The sequence below is a fragment of the Callorhinus ursinus genome, unplaced genomic scaffold (genome assembly GCF_003265705.2).
Source record: "Callorhinus ursinus isolate GAN/ISIS: 27379988/994484 unplaced genomic scaffold, GSC_fseal_2.0 scaffold14, whole genome shotgun sequence".
In the NCBI taxonomy this organism is placed as follows: Eukaryota; Metazoa; Chordata; class Mammalia; order Carnivora; family Otariidae; genus Callorhinus; species Callorhinus ursinus.
Genome location: NW_027397076.1, coordinates 5,585,046 through 5,612,431, shown reverse-complemented (window position 1 = coordinate 5,612,431; position 27,386 = coordinate 5,585,046). Strand labels below are relative to the sequence as shown.

The 27,386-nt window shown below is 36.1% G+C and overlaps 1 protein-coding gene across 6 annotated transcripts in view; it reads right to left on the bottom strand.

Annotated features, from left to right (window-relative positions):
* Nucleotides 1-27,386, bottom strand: part of SLC41A2 (solute carrier family 41 member 2) — a 115,360-nt gene that overhangs the window by 21,676 nt on the left and 66,298 nt on the right. For 4 of the 6 annotated variants that reach the window (XM_025882542.2, XM_025882543.2, XM_025882541.2 and 1 more), the window contains exons 7-10: nucleotides 18,883-19,030; nucleotides 13,968-14,047; nucleotides 10,719-10,850; nucleotides 9,036-9,184 (exon numbers count right to left, since the gene is read on the bottom strand). In XM_025882542.2, the coding sequence (XP_025738327.1) occupies nucleotides 9,036-9,184; nucleotides 10,719-10,850; nucleotides 13,968-14,047; nucleotides 18,883-19,030 (509 nt within the window). Of the gene's footprint in view, nucleotides 1-9,035; nucleotides 9,185-10,714; nucleotides 10,851-13,967; nucleotides 14,048-18,882; nucleotides 19,031-27,386 lie in introns of those variants that run through there. The other 2 variants (XM_073900371.1, XM_073900370.1) reach the window with 2 other exon arrangements.

Below are 27,386 nucleotides of genomic sequence, written 5' to 3'. Positions count from 1 at the left end.
CAAGTCACTCAATTTCTCTCTGTATCAACTGCCTTCACCTGAGAATAGGAATAACATAACTTAGCTCACGGAATTGTGGTGAGTACTCAGTGAACTCCTATATGTAAAGTGCCTAACAGTGAATGGCTCATAATAATAATAATAATAATAATAATAATAAATGTAATATAAATATTTGCTTTTATTGTTTTTGGGAAACTTTTACATATATTGAAAAAGTGGCTGATATTACCAAACCTCAAGAAGGGGAAAGGAACTGTCAGAGATGGGAAATGTTCAGAATGAACAATTTAGGTGATAAGGAGACCAGTACTCTTTTCCTCTCACAAGATCAAGAGGAGATATGACTGAACATTACAATATAAGTCAAATTATGGCATAGAGAGGTGAACACAGACTTCTGGGTAAAAACAGACCCATTAAAAATTAGCTGTTTGAAAAAAATTGGCTGTTTGGACATGGAATACAATTTTTCAGGAAAATAACATGTTATATATTGCCTGGGTTTCTGGCCAACACATAAAAACCAGTTTAACTTAGTATTACTTTAGTAGTAATTATTGATTTTTATATTAATAGCCTGTTGCAGTTACCAGCTCATTTTAATATTAGCATACATATTACTCAGTGTGTACAATGATTTGTAACAAATCATCTTTACTGTAGAAGTAGGAATTCACAAAATCAAACATCATGAATGCAGGAGGGGATCTGAGTAATAGCTAGGGTCACTGTGCTTCCTCATTTGCCCAGGGTAGTAATGGTTTATGCTCGTCATTCTAATTATCAACAGCTCCCTTTCGCTCTCAAAAGTGTCCTGGTTTGGACTAAACTGATATGGTCACCTTAGTGTTAGTATCTTCACTCTTCTGTTACAAGTGAGGAATCTAAGCCACATAGCAGTGCTGTGACTTAGCCAAAGTCATAGAGTTAGGAAGGGACCAGAAATACTTATTCCTTAGTCTGGGAGTCTTCCTGTCCCACCAGTAGCAGGATAATGGTGATGACAGTGATGGCTAGGAGCTGGAGCACCAGCAGTGCATATGGCATAAAGTCTATGTGAGTAAGGCTCTCTCCGTCCCAGAGGGACTCGACAGTATCAGGAGCTAAGGCCGGAGAAGTTTCGGGGATCTTTGTTTGTATGCCCTAAGCCTGGCCTACTGCCCTTTTCACTGTACCCCCTTGTGGCTTCTTGTCCAGCTATGGGTAAGATTATGGGGAGAACGAGGAATTTAGTTCGGACATGTCACATTTGAGATGTCTTCCAACATATAACTGGAGACGTAGAAACGGAGTCCAGACTGGAGATATCAATACGAAGGTAAGCAATGAAAGGGTGCTTGCTATCTAAAGCTTAGGGCACTCATCAGAAGAGCAAGAGGAGAGATCTGCAGTAAAGAACAGGGGTCAAAAGGAAGGTGAATGGTGAGGAAGTTAAAAAAAAAAAAAAAGGCCTCAGGGCATTGAATAACCAGCTCCAAAAATGAGGGGAAGGAAGGAATGATGGCTCTCACAATAATGATGATAAACTGCAGCCACTACCATTATCGGAAACTTATTATGTCCTGGGAATTCCATCAAGTAATTTATACACATTAGCTTAGCCCTCATTACTATCCTCTGAGTTGGGGAAAAAAATAAGGCCAGGGAAGTTACAAAACTTGATTCAAGTCACAAAATAAGTAGCAGAGCAGAGATTCCAACTCATGTCTGACTCAAAGGAGCTCTGATCTTTCTACAATATTCTGCATAGTGGGATCTTATCTTCTGTCTCCTTTCCTTTGTCCTTCCTATGTGACATTTGTGATTATAGGTAGCCTGGCTTATAACTATTTTTCTTCTGTGGGAAGATTAATTTTATGTCTCTATTCACAGTTAAAATGGTACCAAATCATGTGAACGTGACTTCAGAACTAAGATGTGGTCAGTGTTTCTTCTAGTGACTATACAGACCATATTTCTGCCCCACGCACGTTCTACTAGATAAGAAATGGAAGATGTTTGCTCTTTACACTCTGTGCTGTGGCCGTGGTCATATAACAAACACAGGTGTCAAAATGACCATAAACTGTTATTTATAAGACAGAAACCATTATCAGGAAATTCATTAATTGATATCCTAATTATACATTTTATTATGAGGGGCATACATTTGCTCGTTTAAGGTGGGCTTGAGATTTGCTAAGAACAATTCTTCTGAGAATATGAACCTGTGCAATTTGCACATAAGTATAAAATTCAAAACCAAATATTGTCTACTGAAAGGTAGTAACAAAAACTAAGGAGAGCCCTGTTTTTAAAATCATATTAATAAAAAGTATAAGAATTAACTATCTTGCTAAGAACAATTTCATCTTTATGGATATTAATTGAAGTTATCAGCTATAATATATACTCTGATCATCCCCTTAAAAAAAAATCTACTGAAGCACTTTTAAAGAATGAAAGCCAGGCATTGGCAAAAAAAGTTTGATTCTGAAGTTACAGAGGAAGACTCTATTGTCATAGGGAGGGAAGTCTTAGGCTCTTCTCTGTTTCATGCATATAAGTCCAATCTCCCACAACTGAGAAAAGATCGTAAAGGCCAGGGACAATTTCCTCTATTTCTTTTGTACGGTGACTAGCACAGTGCTTGGAAGACTATTATGGATTTGATAAAATCCTGGCATGTACAATTCTCAATTTTACATATTGAGAACTTATTGTCATTATACCATTTAAAAAGGAAATATTTTCTCTCCCACATGAAACCACAGATATAGCCAGAAGCAAAGATTTTCTACAACCAACTTTCACAATTACTTTCTCATGGAATTTGGTGAGGCTGGAATTTTAGTAGTGTTCTTAATAACCTAATTTTCTGCATGAAACAATCAGTGCCTAAAATAAGGAATTAAAAATTTCATTTAGAAATGGTTCTGATTCATAGTTTCCCAATTATATTAGCAAGCACTTTGTTGGCATTCAATAGGTATATAGAACTAGAAAAGTCACTTTTTTTTCCATTAAAATATTTTATAGCAAAAAAGTATTAATACACTCTATATGTGCTTATCTTTTTGCCTCATGAAGGGTTTGTCATCCAAGCTTCATGCTTTTGCCTTTTCAGACAAAGGAAGCACAGTTAGGATTTCAAAACACAAAGGGAAACTAGTAGAGACTTTAAATTAAATACGGAAATGAGCCACAATGTACCCTGTTCCTTCTTTGCTCAAGAAATTGCCAGTCTGCTTATTTGATTGATAGTTACTTTTGTTCCTTCTTGGGTTTATTATGCTGTCAAATACTACATCCTTGAAAAAGACTACAGAGAATAAGGCAAACAAATGAATTAGAGACAGAAAACCCTGAAGAAGATATCAGGATTCCCTTCGGTAGATCTTAGAAGGAAGGCCAACTAGATTCATCACAGCCTGTAATTCCATATTATGCTTTTGATTTCACAAATTAACAGTCTTTGTGCAGTTAATGAAGCATCTGAATCAGTAAGATGTGAAGCAGAGGAAATCAACACTTAGAGAGAAAGACCCCAATTATCTCTAAGTTTTTGGAAGAAAGTACACTCTGATTCTATAAAATCAAAGTTGTGGGTTCAATGGGCTAATGTGACACAGATGAAAAAAATTATGTTCTAAAGCCAGCAACTGGGGCACCTGGGTGACTCTGGCCTTGACATATTCCAACTAATCCTGCCTGCTCTTGGGCCCTGGGCAAGAACATTTGTAACCGTACAATCCATCACAGCTACTGACTGTGGTTTGGTGGCCTTCCTGCACATAACAAAAACACATTTGTTAGGTTCCTTCTCATTGCAAGACACATAATAAATTCTTAATGTAATTTGTGACATGTAAGTGGATTTTTAAACTTAAAGATTAGTTTCAAAAAATGTAGTTAGTGTGTGCCAAGGGCAAAATAAGATACAAAATACTTGACCATTCCAAGTCCCAAACAATTTCAAATTCAAGTTGACTTTTTACTTTTCACTTGATGTAAGATACAGCTACAGGACCAAAATTAGAAAGCTAACATGCTCTGAAAAAACCCTTGTGGTAGAGGCACCTGAGCGGCTCAGTCAGTTAAACGTGGGACTCTTGATTTCGGCTCACGTCATGATCTCAGGGTTGTAAGATCGAGTCCCGCATGGAGCGCCACACTGGGCGTGGAGCCTACTTAAGACCCTCTCTCTCCTTCTCCCTCTCTCTAAAACAAACAAAAAAACTTTTGTGTTAACATCTGAAATAAAACCTTAATTTTAAAAACTCATTATGAAAAAGTTCAAACATAAACAGAAAAGAACAGTACAAATTAACCCATACCATTCTCATGTACCATCACTCAGCTTCACCAACGATCAATCATGACAAATAGTGCTTTATCTATATACCCCTACCTTTTGTTTTCTCTAGATACCAAGTCATTTCATCTCTAAATGTTTCAGAAAAACCTTATAATTCTGGCTGAACGGTGACAGAATTTGGGGGGGTTGTGTTTTATTTCTCATTGTTTCTTATTTTCAATACCTATGTCACTGAAAGAGAGAAAACTGGTGTTTATTGAAAGCAAGGAGAAGAAAACTTAGGTTTTTCAGTTTTTCTGGCATATCTAGTGCTTAAATACAGTTGTAAACTTTTCTCCTCCCTCCAGTGAAGGAAGAGACGTCGCTGGCAAGATAGAATTATTCGGGGGCAGCCCCCTGGCCCCTATCCCCAGCTGCTCCCACCTCCTAGGCTCTGGCCTGCTCAGCCTGCTCCTTTACAAGGATGCTAAGACCTCCAGCGAGCCTGGCCCAAGCCCCAAACACAACTGTGATCCCAAGCTCCAGCAAGAAATGGACCTCAAGCCAAAAAAAAGAGAGAGAGAGAGAGAGATAGTCATTCAGTTTAACAAACATTAACTGAACACTAGGGATAGGATGAGGTAAAATGAATAAGCCAAAGATCCCTTCTCTAGAATGAGTGAAACACACATAAACAGATAATGTCGATAAAATGTGGGAAAGCTAGAATAATGATATCCACAGGGTACTATGGGAACAGAATAAGGGCACTCAGACCAAATTAGGTATTCAAACAAGGCTTCCAGGAAGAGAGATCTAAATGCAAAAATACTGCAAATGATTGTTACTATGTTATTATAATAAGTCCAATATGAAGTTTCTTTTAAACAGATTTCCTTCATTTAGTTGGTTAGGGAACTGGGTGGTAGGGGTTGGGAGGGGGAATTCATCAAAGAATATTAGGAAGAAAGCAAAACACCAAGAATTCAAAAATAACCACTATATAATATCTTGTGAGGAATACCACAGGGAAAAGGGCTTGGTCTCTAGCCTCAAGAAGGTAGGAACCTAAGTGGGAAGAAATTAAACATGCATCAGAAAACCTTATTATAGAATATTCAATCAAAATACAGAGTTTAGGGATGGGAAGAGTGGACTAAAATATTTGGGTAAGAGCTGGGACTTAAACCAACATTTCGAATATAAATTTACCCCAGATCAGAAAGGGAAGCTAATCGAGTAAGTAATAATAAAATGAGTCTTAAGTGGTCAAGGAGCCTTTGTCTTTAAAAAGTATTTCTTCATTCTGTCCATCTCTGAATTGATTGAAGCAGGCAGGGGAAGGTCTTTTATCCAAACCTCAGTTTCCAAAGAGTTGTCTGTACACATTTACATGTGTGTCACGTATGTTAGTGTCAGAACATGATGGTTTGATTCGAGCATTTGCAACTGGACTCTAAGCTATTCCATTGGAATAATACACAATGTCAAGTGCATGCAAAGATCTACTCTGGCAGGTATCTGATTCTTGGGGAGAAAGTACAAACTAAAATCCATAAAAATGAAAGTTGTAAAAGATACATAAGAAAATTCAATCAACATTACAAAATTAAAAAAATATTTTCCAATTGTCATCTGAGATCAGTGCCTCACGACTTATAATTCTAACTTTAATAGCAACGACAGCATCAGCTAACACTTAAATAGCATCTACTATGTGGCAAGCTTTATATAATTAACTCATTTAATCTTCAAAATAAGTTATGAGGTAGATACTCCTATTCCTCCCATCTTATACAGGAGGTGTACAGAGAGATTAATATTATTCTTTCTTCACCTCCAGTTTTTAAATCTTTACTTGTCAGAATTTAAGTCAGAGGTTAAAAAAAGACATGTAGGATTTCTCGGAGTATAGGCTGAAATCTAATATTTTTGTAAGTTCAGAAAAATTACTTATATCCTTCACTGACTCAAGTGAAATGATGTGCGATAGTGTGTTGGCACAGAGCCATACACATAAATGTAAAATCAATCCATGAGGCTAAGAGGTAGAGTTGCAAATAGAAACATGCTCTAAAAATGGCATGTTTATCAACAGACCAAAGAACAATCTCTGAATATTTCCCATGGGACTGAAGAATGCATCTTTTTCATAATACCTACACAGAGATAAATGACTGTATCATATTCAGCAATAAAGGAAGCCAGTGGTGAAAAGCATTTGAAATAACTTTTGTCCCTACTGAGTAGCAGAAAAATATTACTCCCTAGGTAGAGTTAGTTGCTTTTTCTTCCAAGCTGAAAGCACCTTATAGGTAGCTATCCCCAGCATCTATATATTGCAATATAATGTAATTATCTGTTTAGGTAGTAGCCTTCCCTCCAGACTATGAGTCCTGGAGGATAGGGTCTGAATGTATTCATCCTGGGATTAAAACCATCTCTGCATCTAGTAGAATGAAGGTTTACTGGATGAATAAATGAATGATTTGATAGGTGACTTTTAATAAAATCTCAGGCACTACAAAGTATTATAGGAAAATTTAAAATATCAATGCAGTTATAGGGTGTTTGCTATTCTAAAAGTAGATTCCAGTCTCCTTTGCCTGGCATTTAAGGCTTTTCTACATGGCCCTAATCTACCTTCTTAACCTTCTCTCATCTACTTCCTCCTCCTAGTTATATCCTGGGTATGAATTACTTTCTCCTTCTGACACAAGCTCTTGTACTTTATCTCTATGCTTTAACTCAGTAATCTCCAAAAGTTTTAGATCATTTAGCCCTAGTATAAAATACCTGAGCCCACTTATTTAACACTGTGCTAATATGTTTATTATAAAACAACCATAAAAATAGAAGAAAACATTTTAAGCAAATGAGGAAAAAATACATAAACAGATGTTTTAATTTTTTCTTCCTGTACACAGTGGATTGGTTTCGATATACTTCACTTTGAAAATCACTGATTTACATGAAAAGAACAAATCTCATAGAGTTTTTGTGAGAATTAAGTGAATCAATACGTTTAATGCACTTAGAACAGTGCTGGTCATGAAGGCCAACTTTAAATGTTAACTCTTCAAAGAATTATTTGAATACATCTCTTATGAGGTTGGGATTTCTCACTGTAGGAGGCGCTGATCCTATAGAGTTTAGCAAGAATCCAAGCCTAAGAAGCCAAAATAAAGTGGAAACTTGGAAAGACTGGGTTTATGGAAAATGATGCAAAGGAAAAAAGATGTAATTATTAACCTCAAGAAAAATAAAGTGTACAAAAAGGAAATATAATCATACTATATTATCTGGCTCTATAGTACATTATGTTTACACAGGCCCAATAACACAAACACTGGCTGCAAATTTAACCAAAAATTGTGATATAAGTATATGGAAAAGATGGGGTGTTAACACAGCCCCTCAAATCCTCAGTTTTTATTAGCAAAAGGCTAAAGTTTAGGCATGTTACTTTAAGACTTGCAGATACCTATCAGAAGGAACAGCTAAAATATTTCAATGATGATCTCTGAGGAATGTGACTGGAAAGGTAGAACACTTTCTTAAATTTAAAAATTTTTAAATTAATAGCCTCCCACAACCATTCAGTTTACTATTTAATTTTAAAATTTTGTGTATGTATTATACCAATCAGATTTTTAAAATAAAGTCAATTTTCTTTCTTTTTTTTTTTTAAGATTTTATTTATTTATTTGAGAGACAGAGAATGAGGGAGAGAAAGCACATGAGGCGGGGAGGGTCAGAGGGAGAAGCAGACTCCCTGCCGAGCAGGGAGCCCGATGCGGGACTCAATCCAGGGACTCCAGGATCATGACCTGAGCTGAAGGCAGTCACTTAACCAACTGAGCCACTCAGGCACCCTAAAGTCAATTTTCTTAAATTTTAAAAGTAATAGCCTCCTCCCACAGAAAGATGGCAAGTTGAGTGTATATGTTCAACTCCACTCTCTCCAGAACTCTCAGTGACATACCAGAAAAAAGATGTAGAAAGGCACAGAAATCTCCCAGAAAGAAGAGAAAAAGAGAATAAGATCAGAAATTTAATGCAAGAGTTTTGGGAATGAAATAATAAGACTCCAGGGAGAAAGAAGGGAGAAAATGGAGGGAAAAAAAAAATCAAAGAAATAATTCAAAAACTTTTCCTAGAACTGAAGAACATGAATTTTTAGACCGAAAGGGTCAAAAATGTCCAACAAAACAAAGTATATCCAAACCAGGGCACATCGACGTGAAATTTAATAACAAGAGGAAAAAAGAGATCTTGCAAGCTTCTACTTCTAGGGAGATAAAAAGAAGTCACGTACAATGAGATCAGCAGTGTTCTTCTCGATGGTTAACACAAGTTAAAAGGCAAATGAAGCAAAGCATTGAAAATTCTAAAAGAAACGATTTTATATCCAGTCAACCTATTCATGTAAAAGCACTTTACAACATGCAAAGGCTTTCATGCACTCTCAGGAATCTATGAGAAAATGTGTTCACATGAAACGAGAGAACCAACCAGAAAAAAAAGGGGGGGGAGGGGGACATGGAATTCAGGAAACAGGAAATCCGAAGGTTCTATTTATCAGATGATATTAAAAGTGATCATGAGTTTCTTGGTTTTAGGAAGATGAAATCCACACAGGCATACATTTGCTTTTTGAAAATGTTAAAACAGTTCACGTGCTCTTAGATTTACATAGTTTTGTTTTTACAGCAGTCTGAGGATAAAGGAGATTACAAGAGGTTTTAACTCTTACCTGCAGCACAGCAGCAAGGGAATATACCACTATGAAGATCACAGTTAAAGAAGTGTGACCACTTTTCATCAAATGAATAGTGTAGAGGAAAATTAAATGTCCAGGAATCACAAGAAGCAGTAGAACCTGAGCAGATTTATTATTCACTCCTGTATTAGAAAATGTAAAAGTTAAAACAAAATCCTATTTGGGTTACTAATAGGTCACAGTTATTAAAATTTAAGGATTACTTTCGCATTTCTATACTGTATAGCATCACATAAAATTCTGTTGCTAACAATACATTTCAACCACTCACAGTTTACTTAATTCTTTGAAATTCTCATTGTATGTCATATGCTAATTGAATGGCAGGAAGTTGATAAAAACTTGCTATGAAGAACACTGGTCAGACTTTAAAATTTATCATAATAATAGAGGGAAGACAAAAGAAAACACATAAAGTTCTTAAAGCACAGGAATGTTCTAATTTTACTTTTCTTTCAGAGTTCTTTCACTGATATTTCAGTGGGAATTTCTGATCCTCATTCAGGAGTCAATAGTAACAAATGTAGGGATCCGAAGGAGCACCTGCACCCCAATGTTCATAGCAGCAATGTCCACAATAGCCAAACTATGGAAAGAAGATGTCCACTGACAGATGAATGGATAAACAAGATGTGGTATATATATATATATATATATATATATATATATATATATATATATATATATATATATACACACAATGGAATACTACTCAGCCATCAGAAAAAAATGAAATCTTGCCATTTTCAACAAGGTGGGTGGAACTAGAGGGTATTATGCTAAGCGAAATAAGTCAATCAGAGAAAGACAATTATCATATGATTTCATTCATATGTGGAATTATAAAACAAAACAGAGGAGCATAGGGGAAGGGAAGGAAAAATAAAACAAGACAACATCAGAGAGGGAGACAAACCAAGGGAGACTCTTAATCAGAGGAAACAAACTAAGAGTCGCTGGAGGGGAGAGGGGTAGGCGGGATGGAGTAACTGGATGAGGGGTATTAAGAAGGGCACTTGATGTAATGAGCACTGGGTATTATATAAGACTGCTAAATCACTGAGCTCTGCCTCTGAAACTAACAATACACTTTATGTTAATTAACTGAATTTAAATTTTGAAAAAGTCAATAATAACCTTTATTTTCATCAGAAAAGAAGTGACAAGAATTGTGAGGTTTAATACTGCGGTCACAGTTTTTTGGTAGTCACTGCCTGGGTGACACAGACAAGACACTATTCCTTGTTACGGAGGTTTTCCCTTTCCTCCTGTTTGTTTGGGATCAAATGCCTACATTCAGAAAAGCCAAAAGGATTAATATAGGAAAGACAGTATATCTGTCTCTCTAAATCACCTAGCAATGCTTTCCTATGTATATAAGGTTCCTCCTTCTTGACTCATGAACAAGACATCCCAGAGAAAAGGATGAAACAGAAAAAGTATACAAAGTTCCTCAGCAACTGCACAACTGATACACATGACTTTCTTTCACTGAGATTTAATGAACAGAATCTATTCTATTTAAAATCTACTCAGGTCTCAGGAATAAAAAAGTCACGTCAAACTGACAAAATATGTGTTCAGCAAATGCTGTCCGTCTCTATTCTCAGAGAATTAGTCCGGATATACAATATGTAAAAATCCACAAGCACATACCTGGACCAAAAAAAGTCCTAAATGGGTAGTAACAACCTTTGGGTTCATCAGGCAATTCTCCTGGAATGCTATGTAAATGAAGGTAGGTAGAAATCCTACTAGCCTGAATGGCCACCAAATTACCACCAATACCTGAAACATAAGGAAAAACAAAGCAGTTATCCTTATATTTTAAACAACTTGCATAAATTCAACCAAAGGCAAAGCAATTCATGTTATAGCCTTGGCCAATAAAACAAACAAACAAAAAAGAATTCTTCCGAAATGCTGACTTATTTGATGTTGAGGTAGGTTTTCCAAAGATATAAAGTCATTGTTATGTAAGACTCATGCATTATTTTTTCAAATCTGACTCACGGACTGAAAGCAGACCAGACTAAATAATTTTTTTTAAATTACAACCACGGCCAAGATACAAAGCTAGGGAGCAAGATGTTTAATGCTTACCACCTTAATGAGAGGAAAAATAAGCTTGATTTTTTTCAAATACAGAAGGCTTGATATATCTCTTCTCAGGTTACTAAAGAAACTGGTATCAGGGACTGAAAAAAATACTCAAGAAAGTCATCTTTCAACCTCAGCTATCCTCTCAAATCCTTTACAGACCTGCCCTACAAGAATTTCTCTTGGCAAAAGGAACATAAAACCAGATGGAAATCTGGAACTACACAAAGAAAAGAAGAGTGCTAGAAATGTAAAATAAATCAGAAAATAAAAAAGATATCATTTTCTCATTTTTAATCTCTTTAAAACAATAACTGGCCATTTAAAGCAAAAATAATAACAATGTATATAGGGCTTATAACAAAGTAAAATGTATGACAAAACAGCACATAAGAAAGAGAAGTGAAAATCCAAGTATGCTGATGTAAGGTCCTTACCCTTTATGTAAACGGACTAGATTATTATTTGAAAGTACACTGTGATAAAGATATATTAAAAGCCCTAGATCAGTAGTTCCCAAAGTACGGTCTGGGGTCTGAAGGAAGATTAGTTCTAGAAATCCTAACCAGAAGTCCCAGAAGGAGAGCTTCACAGTACATATTAGCATGATAAAGGCTTTAAGAAATCCTGTAGTAAAGAAATCTATTTGACCTAATGCTTCCCAAACTTAATTGACCACAAAACTCACTTCTCAAGGTCTCACAGAACTAGTATTCTTGTGAAATCTATTTCAGAAAATGCTACTAGTTCTGAGAGATGTTAATAAGTGTTAAAAGATATCCTTGTCACAATATCAACACTGATATGCCTTACTTTAAACAAAGTGTGTATTTTTCTAACTAACAAAACAGATAAATTAGCAGTTATGGGGGCAGGGGGAAGCACAGGCTTTGGAATCAAGCAGATCCGAATTTAAATGCTGAGTTACCACTTATTAGATATGAGATGTTGGACACATTACTCTCTTATTGTGAGGATGAAATGATATAACATGCATAAAAGACCTGCATGTTATCTGGCACAGAGTAGGTACTCACTAGTTATCAAATGATGATGGTGCTGATGGTGTGTTAATTAGAGATCCTTTAAATCGTACATCCTCTAGCACATTTAAAATGAAATTCAATTCTCAAAAGTTCCACCTTTTCTGAGGACCATGGAATGAATCTTCTCTATCAATGTTTTTAAGTGAGTGGAATTTAACATAAAGTGAGCTCACTGTGATATCCAACTAGGAGATTCACTTACTGAGATACAAAAAAGATTTTACTACCATGAATACCATGGCTTCCAAGAAGAGCACTCCAGGGAAGCTCTAGAATTCTCATGTAAGGTGAAATAACAGAAACACTGATTCAAACCTTACTAATGATGGGGTTGTTATAATTTAAATTTTTCACTGAAATGTTGGACAATATAGCTCTCACAGTATTGGTGGTAGTATTTATGCTGGTGACTTCATCAACTAATATTCACTGAAGAGGATTTGAACAGGTGGAAGAAAAGCAGTAATCATTCCAGGCAATGAAAAATTAGGTCTTTGTCAGGCCACGAAATAGGAATCTGGTTAGAAAGGTAAAGGAAAAAGTTGTACACATCCAAGAGCATATGGAGGGCTTTGAAAGCGAAACAGAAGAATTCAAACTTGATTTGACAGGCAGGAGGAAATCACTGATAAGTTCATTTTCCTAAGACTGAAGTAATAAAAACAATGTTTACGGAAGACTAGCCTGCTGGTGACAGTTAATTGACATTGAATAGGGAGTGGGTCAGGAAGGCTACTTTATTACTTCAATGATGGCTTAAGTAAGACATTAGCAGACTACAATGCTGAAACATTCTTATACAAATAAGTGAACAAGTGAATTATGTTAATGGGCAAATCGATGAGGTTTGGTCGTTATCTATTCAGAGAGGATGAAGGGCTGGGTTGATGGTTCCATGATTTTAAGGGTGGATGATGGGGGGACAGTGGCACCAGGAAAATTGGAAAGGGGATCTAGAGGGGAAATTTCTTCATGGACATTTTATAGCAACACAAAAATGTAAATGTTCAATTGAAATTTTAGGTATGAAGTTAGATTTTGGGGAACTTGCCTTCATATAATATATTTTATGATATATAAATATACAAAAGCAATTTATATTAAATGTGTAGCACATCCTGTGACATGTTTTCCCTCAGGTAGAATTACTTTTTAAATTATACTGGTGTAAGCTGTACTAAAATCCAATATAATGACAGCCAGCCCAAAAGTCAGTACGACTCAATTAAAATTATCTTACTAAATGGAATTCATACCAAAAAACCCTGTGAACCTAAATATTATAATTCCCATTTTATAGGTAAGAAAAAAATATAAGGCAGATCTTTAAGGGATCCACAGAGGAGTGATAGATTTTAATGAACTGAATTGACTTAAGCAATGCTTAAACCTATCTAACTGATCCACAAAAATTGACAGGGGCAGCAGCAAACCATGAGATAGCAGATAAACCCAAAGTAAATGATAATCCAGAACTGAAATACCATATTTTGCCACACTAATCTTAAAAATCAAGTGTGCTTGATTCTGAAACCAATATCAAGTAGTAAGAGTAAGAAACAGTTCTTTTCAAAACTAGGTTGTACATACTGAGAACAGGGAATGTCATTTCTACCATGAACACCAACCTGGGGGTGGTGGGAGAATGGAAGGGAGGGGGAGATACACCTCTTAAAATCTGAATCCTAAAATTCCTGTTCCCAACTAAGAGTACATATAATGATTTGATACCATTGTGAAGAGTATATCTAATTCTTACCATTAATAACTGGTGTGTAAACAACAATGCCAACCAAGTTTGGATCAGATACAGTTGTGTCCAGAATAAGGCCCCCAATGCTGAAAGATAGAAAATCATATAATTTAGGGAAGAGGAAAGAAATGTACTAATTTTAAGCTGCTCTTTACATACAAACACTTCTACTCTAAAAAAACATTTTTTTAGACATTTAAAAAACAATAAAAAGGAAAAATATTTCAAGTAAAAATCAATGGCAACAGTGAAATGTTGAAAATAAAACATGGAATAACCTATAGCCCTACATGTTAGGGCTCTCCTTCTGATCTCCAAGATATGTTCCTTATAAAAAGGAAAAGAATATGCTTTAGGTGCATTAAGATGTCTGGAAGGATAAGAAATTATTAACAATGTCTATCTTGGGTGGAGGGACTGACAGAAGACTGATGGTTATTTTATATCCTTCTGTATTTACTAATTTTTTAAAACCACGTGCATTTATTGCTCTTACAATTTAAAAAAAAATTTTTTTTTTTTTTTAAGCAAGCTCTATACCCAACGTGGGGCTTGAACTCACAACTCTGAGCCCAAGATCAAGAATCTCATACTCTACCAACTTGAGCCAGCCAGGTGCCCCTAAAAATAGTTTTTAAAAGAGTATTTCTTCATATTTGAAATCAGCAAGGCATCAGAGGGATCATTTTTACTGTGTGAAAACTAGATAGGTGTAGCATCTTATCACTGGAAAATTAAAATAATGGGTTGTAGCCATAGAAAGAGCTGACTTTGAGGATGAAGGTCTGGAAAAATAATATACAGTTACATAGCAGCAAGCCAAATACTCTGATGGAGTATACTGTCTTGATGGAGCTTGGAGATTTTTTAAGTTTCCAAGACCAATACCAACTGGTTAACTTCAGCTTCTTGGTCTAAGTCCTGTGAAACACTGCCAGTCCCTATACTCCATGAGATCCTGTTGCCTGAATCTTCCAGGAAAATGCAATCTACATTACAGAAAAATAAACCCCATGTTATCAGAGAATGGGGTTGTCAAAATATCAGATCAAATGTTCGACCACTACCTGATAGTTAACATTAGGAACTTATTAAATATTATTTTAATTTTTCAGTAAAATAAATGAATTGTGGCTTACTATGCTAAATTACTAGGACGTCCCATTAAAAGTTACATTGCAAAGTCCCAAAGTAGTCATCCTCAGCAGTATTTTAATATTTAAGCTCTAATCTTAAATATATATATATTTCATAGAACAAAACTAGTTATGTGTCAAAGAATAAATTTCTATGCCAGAACACATAGGTTCATGCTGTGACCATAACATGAACACTTGCTAAAACACATCTTAAAATGTTTTTATGACCCAGGTAACAAAATATTATAGAAAAATTAGAAAAGACAAACAGAAAGAAGAAAATAAGAATCAACCTCAGTGCTATCATTCAGCGTTATACTGTTAGCATCTTGGTATATAGCCTCCCAGACATTTTTAAACACGTAGATTTTTAAAAATAAAAACTCACATTGTAAAAGTAGTTCTCTCTTTACTTTTATTAAATTTTATTTTTATTGAATAAACATATGTACATTATTTAAAAAGTGAAAGTACCACAAAGTTTAATAGTCCCCAGCCCCCACCCCCAGCACCTGTTCTCCACTATCAATTCTTTTCAACTTCTTTAGCTGTTTCTTCTGGTGTTTAATGCTACATTTCTAAGTAACATGTTTATACTGTGATTTCTTGATTTTAATTTTAGACATTAACCTAATGACCTCCACTGTGACAGATGAGGATTTAATCTCACTTGCCCTTCCCCTCACCACTTTGGATCCTTCATAATTCTCTTCCTCCCCTTATCTTGCCAACTTGGTTATATAATTTTGGGTGAAAAAGATTTAGGGTTTACTTTACTGTAACATTGGAATCATTATTCACAACTGAGCCACCAAGTGTATTAGAGTTCCTCACTTTTACTTGTTGATTTGGCCCATATTTTTCCTAATTTGGGGGGTATTTATTACTAATTTGGTTTCAACTTTCTAACAAAGTTAGTGAAATGCCTCTGAATACAGTCAGACTCATCAGGTAACTGATCAATTCCACTTTTGTTTCTTAGAGACAATCCTCAAGTCCTCTGTCCTCCTGCCAACCTGGATGGTGGCCTCTAGGCTGGCTACATGGCTGTCACCCTGCACCTTCCCTTCAGTCTCCCACGCTGGGTTTTGGTCTGTGTGCCATGACCAAGTCCCAACATTTCATAGGACCCTATTGCCTGAATCTTCTAGGAAAAAGCAATCTACATCACAGAAAAATGAATCACATGCTCTCATGGAATGGGTTTCCTCATTCCTGTGTCACCTTCTTTCTTATTTCCTCATTTTGATAGACCTTATCTTCTACCAGCGTTTATATGAAAGGGCATATGGGAAGCAAACTTTTTGAGATCCTGCATGTCTGAAAATTTCTTGATTCCACTCTTACATTTGGTTGACACTACAACCACACCTTATGTTCAAAATACTCTCCCTTGAAAATTTTGAAGGAATAACTTTACGTGTTGCTATTGGACATTATTCAGATTCCCAATGCTTTATATATACCTCATCTTTTTTCTCTAGAATATTTTGGGATTTGTAGTAATGTCCTTTGATTTGGTCTCTCCTGCTATTCACTGTGCTAGGTACTCAATGGGCCCTTTCAATCTGGAAGCACATGGTCTTCAGTCCTGGGGAATTTTCTTATATTATTTCTTCAATAATTTCTTCTTATTGTTTGCCTCCAAGTGCTCACCTCTGTTTTCTGCTCTATTTTCCAGAACAGTTCCTCAGCTCTATCTTCTAACTTTTCTAAATCTTTTGTTTCTGCTATTTATATATATTCTTTTATTTTTTTTAAGATTTCATTTATCTAGGGGCGCCTGGGTGGCTCAGTCAGTTAAGCATCTGCCTTCTGCTCAGGTCATGATCCCAGGGTCCTGGGATCGAGCCCCACATTGGGCTCCTTGGTCAGTGGGGAGCCTGCTTCTCCTTCTCCCTCTGTCCTTGCCCTGGGCTCATGCTCTCTCTCTCTCCCTCTCAAATAGATAACAATCTCTTAAAAGATTTTATTTATTTGAGAGAGAGTGAGCAGGAGGAGGAGCAGAGGAAGAGGGACAAGCAGACTTCTTGTTGCGCACAGAGTCCAACGTGGGGCTTGATCCCAGTACCCTGAGATCACGACCTTGGCCAAAATCAAGTCCATCGCTTAACCAACTGAGCCACTCAGGTGCCCCTATACAGTCTTCATTCCCAAGAGCTCTTCCTATTTTTCAAATCCTCCGTATTAGAGCATTCTGTTCTTGCATTATGGATGCCATAGATTCTCTTACTGCTCTGAGGACACTGATGAGTTTTTTGAGGTCTTTCAACTACCCCTGCACTTTCTTTGAATACCATTTTTCTGCTTTCTGTCTTTCACGTTAGAAGCCTTAATCAAATGTCTGGGGATCCTTTCGCTATCCGCTCCCCTGGAAGGGGCACTGCAGAGCACACCTGGAGCTCTCACTGTACAGAGGCAGAGCTCGTCAGCAGGTAGGCCTCCTGAAGAAGCATCAGGTGGCCAAGCAGCTCGTTCACTAAAGGACCCACAAGGGTCAATATCCACAAGTTTTTCTTTTGTGCTGGTGAGTTTCCCCAGAAAAGAATTATTCTAATTTTTTTGCCTGAGGGCAGAGGCCTGACTGCCAGCATTCCAGGAGCAAAGAAAAGGAAGTGGGATAGGGGTTTTCACTGTTCAGCATCTAGATTTTCACTTAATCCTATTTTTCTTACAGTGTGTAACCCATGCCTCATGTGTGCAGGTGTTTCCAAGTCCACAGCCTCTCTGATTCAGTCTCCGAGTTAATTCTTGTCTTCTGCCAAGTTGGGAGGGGGCGGTCACCTGCATGGTCAAGCTGCAGAAGGGCTTTTAGGATCTAATTGCTTCTTACATAAACTTTCAACATCTTCTTCATTTCGGCTCTGAGAAGTACTTAGTGCCTCTATTTCCTCCCCCCTTCTGGGTTTCTGAGGCTCAGATCTCAGATCCGCCTGCTTCTTATGGGTGTCTTCTGGCCCTGCAGGCGGTTAGGTTTTAGCTTTTTCCATTTTGCTAGTTCAGTTAAAAATCATCCATCTGATTCCTATTTTACCAATTCTGTCGAATCTCACACCTGCTGGCCTCTCTGCTCCCCTTCTTTGTGGTTTACAGCTTTTCTGTTCTATTACTGTCATTTTAGTAGTTTCAGGAAGGAAGAAGATAAATGTGTGTCAATATACCATGTTTAACAAGAAAGTCATACTCTTTTCTAGCTTGCTCTTTTCACCAAATGTACAGTGAACATCTTTCCATGTCAATAAAAATGTTGCAATGTTATTTTTAGTGGCTAATATTCCATCTTGTGACTACACTACAATTTATTTGATTGATACCTGGTTGCTAGACCTCTAAGGTGGTCTCTTTCTTTTTTGTTGTTTAAAAATCCCACTGTGATGAGGATCCTTATAACTTGGTCTTTTGCAAATATCCTTAATTATATCCTGTGTCCTGTTGGAGTGGAAGTAGTCAAACGGTGTGTCCATTTCTAAGGCTTTCTGATACTCATGTGAATAATTTACTATTAAAAATAAGTAAAGTCAGGTTAACACATAAACACACACACACACACAGACACCACTAAACCTTACTCATCAATCTGGTAAGGATTTGATTGGAAAAAAGTTTGAAACTGGTCTACTGATTTCAATAACTCCTAGGACTATTATCCCTATTACCTGTGATAATAAAGACCGGCTATATAAGATGACTGAACCAAGAAATAAAAACAGGCTGCTGATGTTTTAGCATATACATAGATATAAGCATACAGAACACATGCACACACACATTTTAATACTAACCTACTTATAATCATAGCTGTTATGACAGGCTCCCAGCCTGAGTGGAGAACTGTCCTTGTGGCTGGATGTTTGGCAGCTATTATAATCCAGATAGGAGTTAGAGCCAAGAAAAAGACACCAACTAATGGAGAAATGTAGTAATAGTTGTCTAAAATTAAAAAAGAGACAACATTTCAATCTCTCTTCTAATCATGTAGCAAATGTAGATATTAAAAGTACAAGTTTCCCAGAAGATAGGATGTTATCCCACATATTCACAGGCTATATATTTTCTTTAAACTTCACACAAATTTAAAACTGTAGATAAGGTAAAAATATTAAATACTGTAACTGAAAACGAGTACATTAATTCAACAAACGTTTATTGAAATAGCTATCTGAGCTGGATGCAAATTGCACTAATAACAGTAAGGACAACAACAGTAAAAAAGCCAACATTTATTTGGCTATTATTTACCAGGTACTGTGCTAAATGCTTTTTAGGCATCATCTCATGTGACTGTCCTCACAAGTATGAGGTAGATACAGCCATTTCTATTTTATGGAGAAACTGAAGCTTAGGAGCTTAAGAATATGGCTAAGAAATAGCAAGAGTCAGGAGAAGATAGCATCTGACACCAAAGTTAGTAACTCTTAACTCTAAAGTCAAATGGGATATTATTTTTACCCACAAGGATCTTATAGTACAAGCATTCCAAGGACTATTGGCCAATCAATTGATAATAGATATCCCCCCAATACTAAAGAGTGTTCCAAGCTCCAAAATAAAATAGAGAAACTAAGTTTAATAAAGGTAAACACCTCTCTTCACTGCTGAACTTCTCAGAACCCTTCATAAGCTAAGATAGAACACAGTACACTGTGTTAAACATAGTTTGGCCAGACCACCTAGTTTCCACATCTCGGTGTTATAACCTACCTTGGACAAGAAATTTCACTTCTATAAACTTCAATTTCCTTATGTATAAAATGGCAATAATAACAGTATCTATTTCATGGAGTTATTGTGCGTCTTAAAAGAATGAGTACATTTAAGTAGAATAGTGCCCAGGCACCTAGCTAACATTCATCAAACACTTACTATCATCATAATTACCATTGCCATTATCATTAACATCTTGCTATTTGGAACACACTGAGATAGCAGATTGCCAGGACTTTGTTATAAACCCTTTGTGGTAAACTGTCTTACTTGATCACAATTATTCATTCTCTTTCCATTCTTGTTATGTTTCCCTATAGAGTGAATATATTTCTCTGCCTCATTGACTTTGGGCTTAGCTATTTGTCTTGCTTTGTAGACACGCTGTATGTCACCTCTGAACAAAATTTTAAGTGCTTTCAGAAATGACTAGAATAGATAGAGATATATGGGTAGACATTAGCAGTCTTCAGACACTAGACAACAAGCATTGCAAGACTGTGATCTTTGAGAGAAAGGAAAGAAATGAGATAAACCCTAAAACAGCCTCAGCTTTTTGACTAAAGGCATGTCCCAGACCACAGTGCAGGAAGGGAAAACTCCAGCAGAGTAAGGCTAGGGCAGCAGGAATTTATAGGATAAAATACTGGAGAAGAGGAAGCTCTCAGAGACAGAGCTTGTGAACTGAATACTAAGCCATGCATGCATAGGGTGAACTCCACAAGGCTAGGTCAAGAATAATTGTGTTAATTGTAAGCTGAAAAATTCCAAGAGTTTACAGAGGGCTGGAAGTCATTCAAGAGCCAATCCTGTAGAGAGGAGAGGCCTCTTCAAACATTGAGAACATTCATTAAAGACCTGAGAAGAGTCACATCTTAGTAGTAGGACCAGCCCTAGTGTCACGTCTACTCAAGATTGGCTCCATAAAGCTTGAAACCAAGCCTTGTAAGGCTCAAGCTAATCTACAATTAACTGCCTACAAGAACAAAGTCAAACATGTTGTAAAGAAAAACAAAACAACTGAGCACTTAATGTTATTACATTCACAATGTCTAGCATCCAACCAAAAATTATTTTGAAGTGTTTAGAATAATATTTAGTCACATTTACAAACTTAGTTAAATATCCTAAGACATTCTATTGACCTTAGACATTTCTCATGTCTCTCAAAAGTTTCCAGGTACTTAAGATAATCTTTATAAATCTAATAAATTAAATGTACAAATATGGCAAGTCTTTAAGTTTTCATAAATATTCATATAATGCAGACAATTTTGGAATATTTATATTTAAAAGTCACAAGAATAAGTCAATTACTTAATTACAAATTTAAGATAGAATTAGAAGACTGACATGTTTCTCTGATGGGCTAAGTTACAAGTATATTTAAAAATATATGTTTTGCCTCTTTAGCATAAAACCATTAATATCATGAATTTGATTCTCAAATATTTTTATACTTAATTCTAAATATCCCCAGGAATAAAATTTGCCTACCCCTTCTTGAAACAGTAACACCATCCCAAAACATTTTTGGTAATATCATTTTAGCTGATCAAGGTTACTAAATTTTTCTGGCACCTCACAAAATTCTTCAATCTTTATCCAGAATCTTACCTTTGATTGAACTTTGTATTTCCTCATCTTAAGATATTTAAAGATCTCTCATCTATGACTAAAAATGTTTGAACCAGCTAGAAACTCAATTTTTTTTCCTATCAGGTAGGAATACACAATTACTATAAATATGAAAATAATACCCAACCAAATTTTCTCATGGCTTTACCTAGATCACATCTTCAAAATAATTATGCTAACAAAATCCATTTGAATATTTTCTTCCATTTAAAGGGATATGACTAATGTTATACATAGTGTCATTTTCTCTATGAATTTTATAAAAGATTGAAAAAAACTTTATTGAATGGATTCCCAGTTCTCCTTGTTAAAATATTAGATAAGGGTAAATAACATCCCAATTAGAGGGCAATTCTTACCTCTTAAAACAACTAAGATTGTCAACAACCTCTCTAGGGGATCAAACAGAAAACTAAAGGCAAAATCCACTAAACACAAATGAAAAGAACTATTCTGCTAGGTCAGATCATCTTAGTACTTCATTTTCAAGTCAAAAGGGGAGCACCCTACTCAGCTTTTAAATTATTCTCAACATTAAATCTCTGGAAGGACATCTGAAGTGGAAAGAAGCACCTACCACCCCAAACCCAGAATCACTGCTTGAACTTCCAAAGTGGGGGATAGTTTTCTCAGTAAATAAACTAAAAATAATGAGTGGGGCAATTCCTCAAAAAGTTAAACAGAGTTATCATATGACCCAGCAATTCCACTGCTAGGTAAATACCAAGAGAACCGAAAACCTATGTTCACACAGAAACCTGTACAAGCGTATTTCTAGCAGCATTTTTTCATAGCAGCCAAAAAATGGAAGCAACCCAAATGTCTGTGAATTGGTAAAAGGATAAAAAAATGTGGTATATTCATACAACAGAATATTATTCAGTACTGATTCATGCTGCAAGGCAGGTGAAACTTGAAAACATACTAATTGAAAGAAGCTGGACATAAAAGGTCATAGTTGGATGATTCCATTTTTTTTTAAATGTCTAGAAGAGGCAAACCCATAGAAAGTAGATTCCCGGTTGCAGGGTCTGGGCAAAGGATAGAATGGGGAGTAACAGCTAAAGGTTTCTTTTGTGGGTGATGAAAATGTTCTGGAATTATATAATGGGTTGTATAATTTTATGAATGTACTAAAAACCACTGAATTGTACACTTTCTAAAGGTGAACTGTGTGGCATGTGAATTGTATCTCAATTTTTAAAAATTCTAACAATGAGATACAATTCACATGCCACACAATTCACCCTTCAAAAATGTCAGTGTCCTAAAGATAAAGAAAAAATATATACAAACATGCATAATACATAAATATATAGAGAGACAGACAAAGAGAGACAGAGAATAAAAAAACAAAGCAAATGGGGTAAAACGTTAACATTAAATGTATCTAGGTCCAGAGTATGCAGGTTTAAAAAAGTGGGGAAACCATGATAAAAATAAAAATTTCTAAAATTGACTTACTGTAAACACGTTCTATCTCAATTTCCTGCCAAATCTAATATGCCCATTCCCACCAAACTATGATTGTATAGGACCCTCCTATCTTTTTTCTGGCTAAGATCTAACCCAATTCTGAAGACTATGAAAAAATTACAAATATAGGAAAAGGGAAGATTCTAAAACATTTTTCTTTGTAGGATACATTGGTGTTTTATAGATGTCATAAAATTAAAGAATTACTTTTAGAAAACCACTAATGACACAATCGGCAAGAGAAAATGGTTGATTAAAAGCCAATCATGAACTTCTGCATTAATATCAAAATCTAAAATGATGCCTTCCTTCAAAATGAAATACATTTCAATGATCCTAGTCAAAATAATATTTTGTATTAATTTCTGAGTATATCACAATAAGTATTGTAGTAGGCTGAATAATGACCCTCAAATACATCCATATCCTAATCCTTAGAACCTGTGAATAATTAATTACCTTATATGACCAAAGAAACTTTGCAGATATAAGTCAAGTATTTTGAAATGCATAAATTATTCTGGATTATTAGGGTGAGCCCAAAATGTAATCACAGGTGTACTTCCAGGCAAAAATTAGAGGGAGATCTGACTCCAGAAGAGTTGGCAATGTGACCACAGAAGCAGAGATTGAGTAATGCAACTACAAGCCAAGGAAGGCTGGCAGCCAGCAGATCAAAGAGCCAAGGAATGCATTTTCCCTTAAAAACCTCCAAAGAGGCCAGCCCTGCTGACACCTTGATTTTAGCCCTGTATAAGTCATTTTAGACTCTGGCTTCCAGAATTGTAAGAAGACTAATTTCTGTTTGTTTGGTTGGTTTTTTAGGATTTTATTTATTTATTTATTTGACAGAGAGACAGAGCACAAGCAGGGGGGGTGGCAGGCAGAGGGAGAAGGAAAAGCAGGCTCCCCGCAGAGCAGGGAGCTTGACACAGGACTCGATCCCAGGACCCTAGGATCATGACCTGAGCTAAAGGCAGATGCTTAACTGCCTGAGCCACCCAGGCACCCCTCATTTCTGTTGTTTTAAGCCACAGAGTTTGTGGTAATTTGTTACAGCAGCAAAGGAAATGCATACAGGTGTATAGATAAAGCTCTGCAGAATTTTAAGCCTAAGAAATGCCTGTGTGCATTAGTATTGATTCTGTGACATACATAAACTACAGAAAAGTAACGATGGACACAGCTAAAGTGGTTCAAATTGCTATGATTCCATTTAACTACCAAACATAACAGCCACCTTTCTGATTCATGGCTTGTACCTTTTATTAGATTGTGGGTGGCATTTTGCAACAACTGTTACATAATTTCATTAACAACTTTCATTATTCTTACCCTAAATTCTTTTGAAACATGTAGCTGCTATGAGTAACACTCTTATATGTCAGCTCTTTGTGTGTGAGCAAAAAAGCAAGGGCCATGGTAAGTTATCAATTTTTTTTAAATGCCCTCCCTTTTAACTATCAGAATGTTCTCACTAAATCGACCTTCCAGGAATCACTCTAAACTAAGATGGTGAGTGCTGAAAATCTCTGAAGAAGACTGACATGCAAGATAAATTTAGATTCTACTCATATCACCACTCACATCCAGGCAGTGATATTCTAGAATGCCCAGTAAATAGCTAGCTGGCATCCCTGTTAGTTTCTACAGACTGAAGCAACCTAAGGCTGACCCTGACTCTGTTCTTATGGCTTCAACTAAGCCATCTTTTGAACCTCGAAGAATGAGAAATCAATCAACGTTCTGCTTCTCAGATCTTGCCTAAAAAGAGAAAAGCTGACAGTTTTTCAAATCAATAACATCATGTACATCCCAGAATTAGACAGCCATGCAGTTATAAATAATTGAAAAAGAGTTTTTAAAATCCTCTTAAAAGTATGTGAACAAGAAGAAAGAAAGGGCAGCAATCACTGTGTACAGGTATTTTGGTTCCTGGCCTAACTTCTTCCTTTTAATAGCTTTTTAAAAATTACTATTGTTTAAACATTACCGTATGAATGAATGCCTTTATATCTTCTTGGCAAGTCATACCAAAGCATATCATAGTCCAGAGCTTAGATTAATTTCTAAACTAACTTTCAATTTTTGCCTCTATTTCAAGATCTTTCCTAGCCATATGCTGCCATTTTAATTTTTCTGTGGGGATACTAGTCCCCTGATACTTTCTGCTAAAGCAAGATACTCTTCCAATATTTCCCTAATACTATGTCCTCACTGAAAGGGTCATTTTTTTTTTTTGGGTTATAATCTATTCTGTTATTGGACTAAGAATATAGCAACATCATTCAGAAAGATATCTATCTTCTATTTCCATGTGTGTACCACTTCCTGAATAGCTTCTACTCACATTAACTAGATAGCTTTCAAATGGGATAAAGCATTTCACCAAGTGTTATTTATTTAATATCCATTTATGTATATGGCCCTATGGGATGCTGATAGATTTAAAAAAACACACACAATTTTGTCCTCAGAAGCTTATATCCTCATAAAGGAAGGTACTACATTTACACAAAAAGCTATAATGACCAGTAAAATGTAAAGAACGTTACAAGAGACGTTATCAGTGAAGGACTACAGGAATTCAGAGGAGGAAAAGTTCAATTAACATTAGAGAAACGTGTGAATTTAGCATTAAAAATGAGGCCTCTGACTGGCCTTAATGAAGGGGAAGGGAATGACAGAAGAAAGAAAAGAGAAAAATCATGGCTAATGTATGAGAATCAGTTACTGGGTGAGTCTGGCTGGAGCGGGGAGGGTGTTGGAAGATACATTTCTGCCAACTCCCAGAGGTTTAACACAAGGCTAAAACTTTAACTTTGTTAACTGAGCAACGAAGACTTAAGTGACTATACAAAATAAAGTCAATAGGAATAAACAAAGCTCTGGGCTTATTTTGTCCTTTTTGTGGAGAACTGGCCAGGTGAAAAGAGGAAAAATCCTGTATTTACTTCAGATATCAGAAATTAGCAAATTTTGTCAGGGCCGAAAGAAAAGTAACACATTGAATGGATGTAGAGTGAACTTCCGTACATGCATCAAAACTAACAAGACAAGAAGGGGGCTGTTCCCAGTCATTCTAAGTATCCAAAATTCTAGGTGGGGACTTAAGAGAGACTTTTCTCAATGCCCAGTTCTTTGGGAGCCATGTAATACACAGCCTCTATTTGTAACAAAAGCCTATAGCTGCCATGAAATCCTCTTATCTCTAAAGACTGCTAAGTGTTTCCAACATAGTTCAGGAATTAAACTTTGTTTCCAAGAACTAGGCAGCACAGCAGGATGAATAGGGTCTCAGAATTTAAATGTGACTATTCCTAATCTTTATATTCAGAATACCACTAACACTGTGCTGATCTTATGAGGCCCCCTAGTGCTCATAATGTAGACACATTATAACCCAACACTGACACCAGAAAAACTCTTCATGGTTAAATCAACTATAATTAAAAAAAATAATAAAATTTTTAAAAAATCAGCACACATTATTTTCCCCAAAAGTCTATTTATCTTCTGAAATCTCATAATACTGAGTCTGTATCATTATAACAATTGTCATATTTATTAGGATAACATTCTTCAATGGCGTTCTCTTTCTTTCTTACTACTCAAGCCTCCAACTGAGGAGACACCCTGGTATTCAACCAGCAGCTGAGAAATGTGTTACAAATGACTTCATGGTAATTTGAGCACCCAAGTCTGCAAATAATATACCTTTTCTGTTTATGTATATAAGGCAACACATCCCAGAAACTGCCAACCTTCCAGTCCAATCCCCACCCACCCTCAATGTTCCTGGCAAGACCCAAGGAATAATAATAGGTAGGAACCCTTCACCCTCTTCTGCTTTCCCCATCCCTTCTCCTCCCCACTCCCCCTCACAGGGGAGAGACTTGTCTAACTGGTAGACTAGGGAAAGGGGCACTAACTTGTCTTTTGGGATCCAGCCTATTGATGACAGTCTCCCTTTCCCAACACAGTTAGCAGCCCATTTCTGTGGGGAGCTGAGGCCTACAAGTCATCCAGCTGCCTGCCTATGAGTAAATTAATAGAATAGGAGAAGAATATTAAGTCATATTCTCTAATACTAGCCATATTTTAATCTCTGACATCAGTATGAATTTCTAACTTGTATAAAATAGAGGGAAAAAGTATGACTAATTATCACCCCAACAATAAATTAAAGAAGATTATCCCTTTACTAATATAACTAATTTTCTGTCCTTTATTTGACTGGAAGAGAAGAATCAAACATTATCCTGAATATACTTGTACATACAACATTCCTTGTGTATTTCACAACAACAATGAAAACCCAACACCTATATGAACAAGATCTTACTACATTTAGGCTGTTGATCATTTATTGTCTTCCACCTTGCTAAGGAAATGAGAATTTTCCTTGAACATCAAGTTTTATTGACTATTATTTTTTGCCACTCATTAAATATTTTAAGGTAATTTT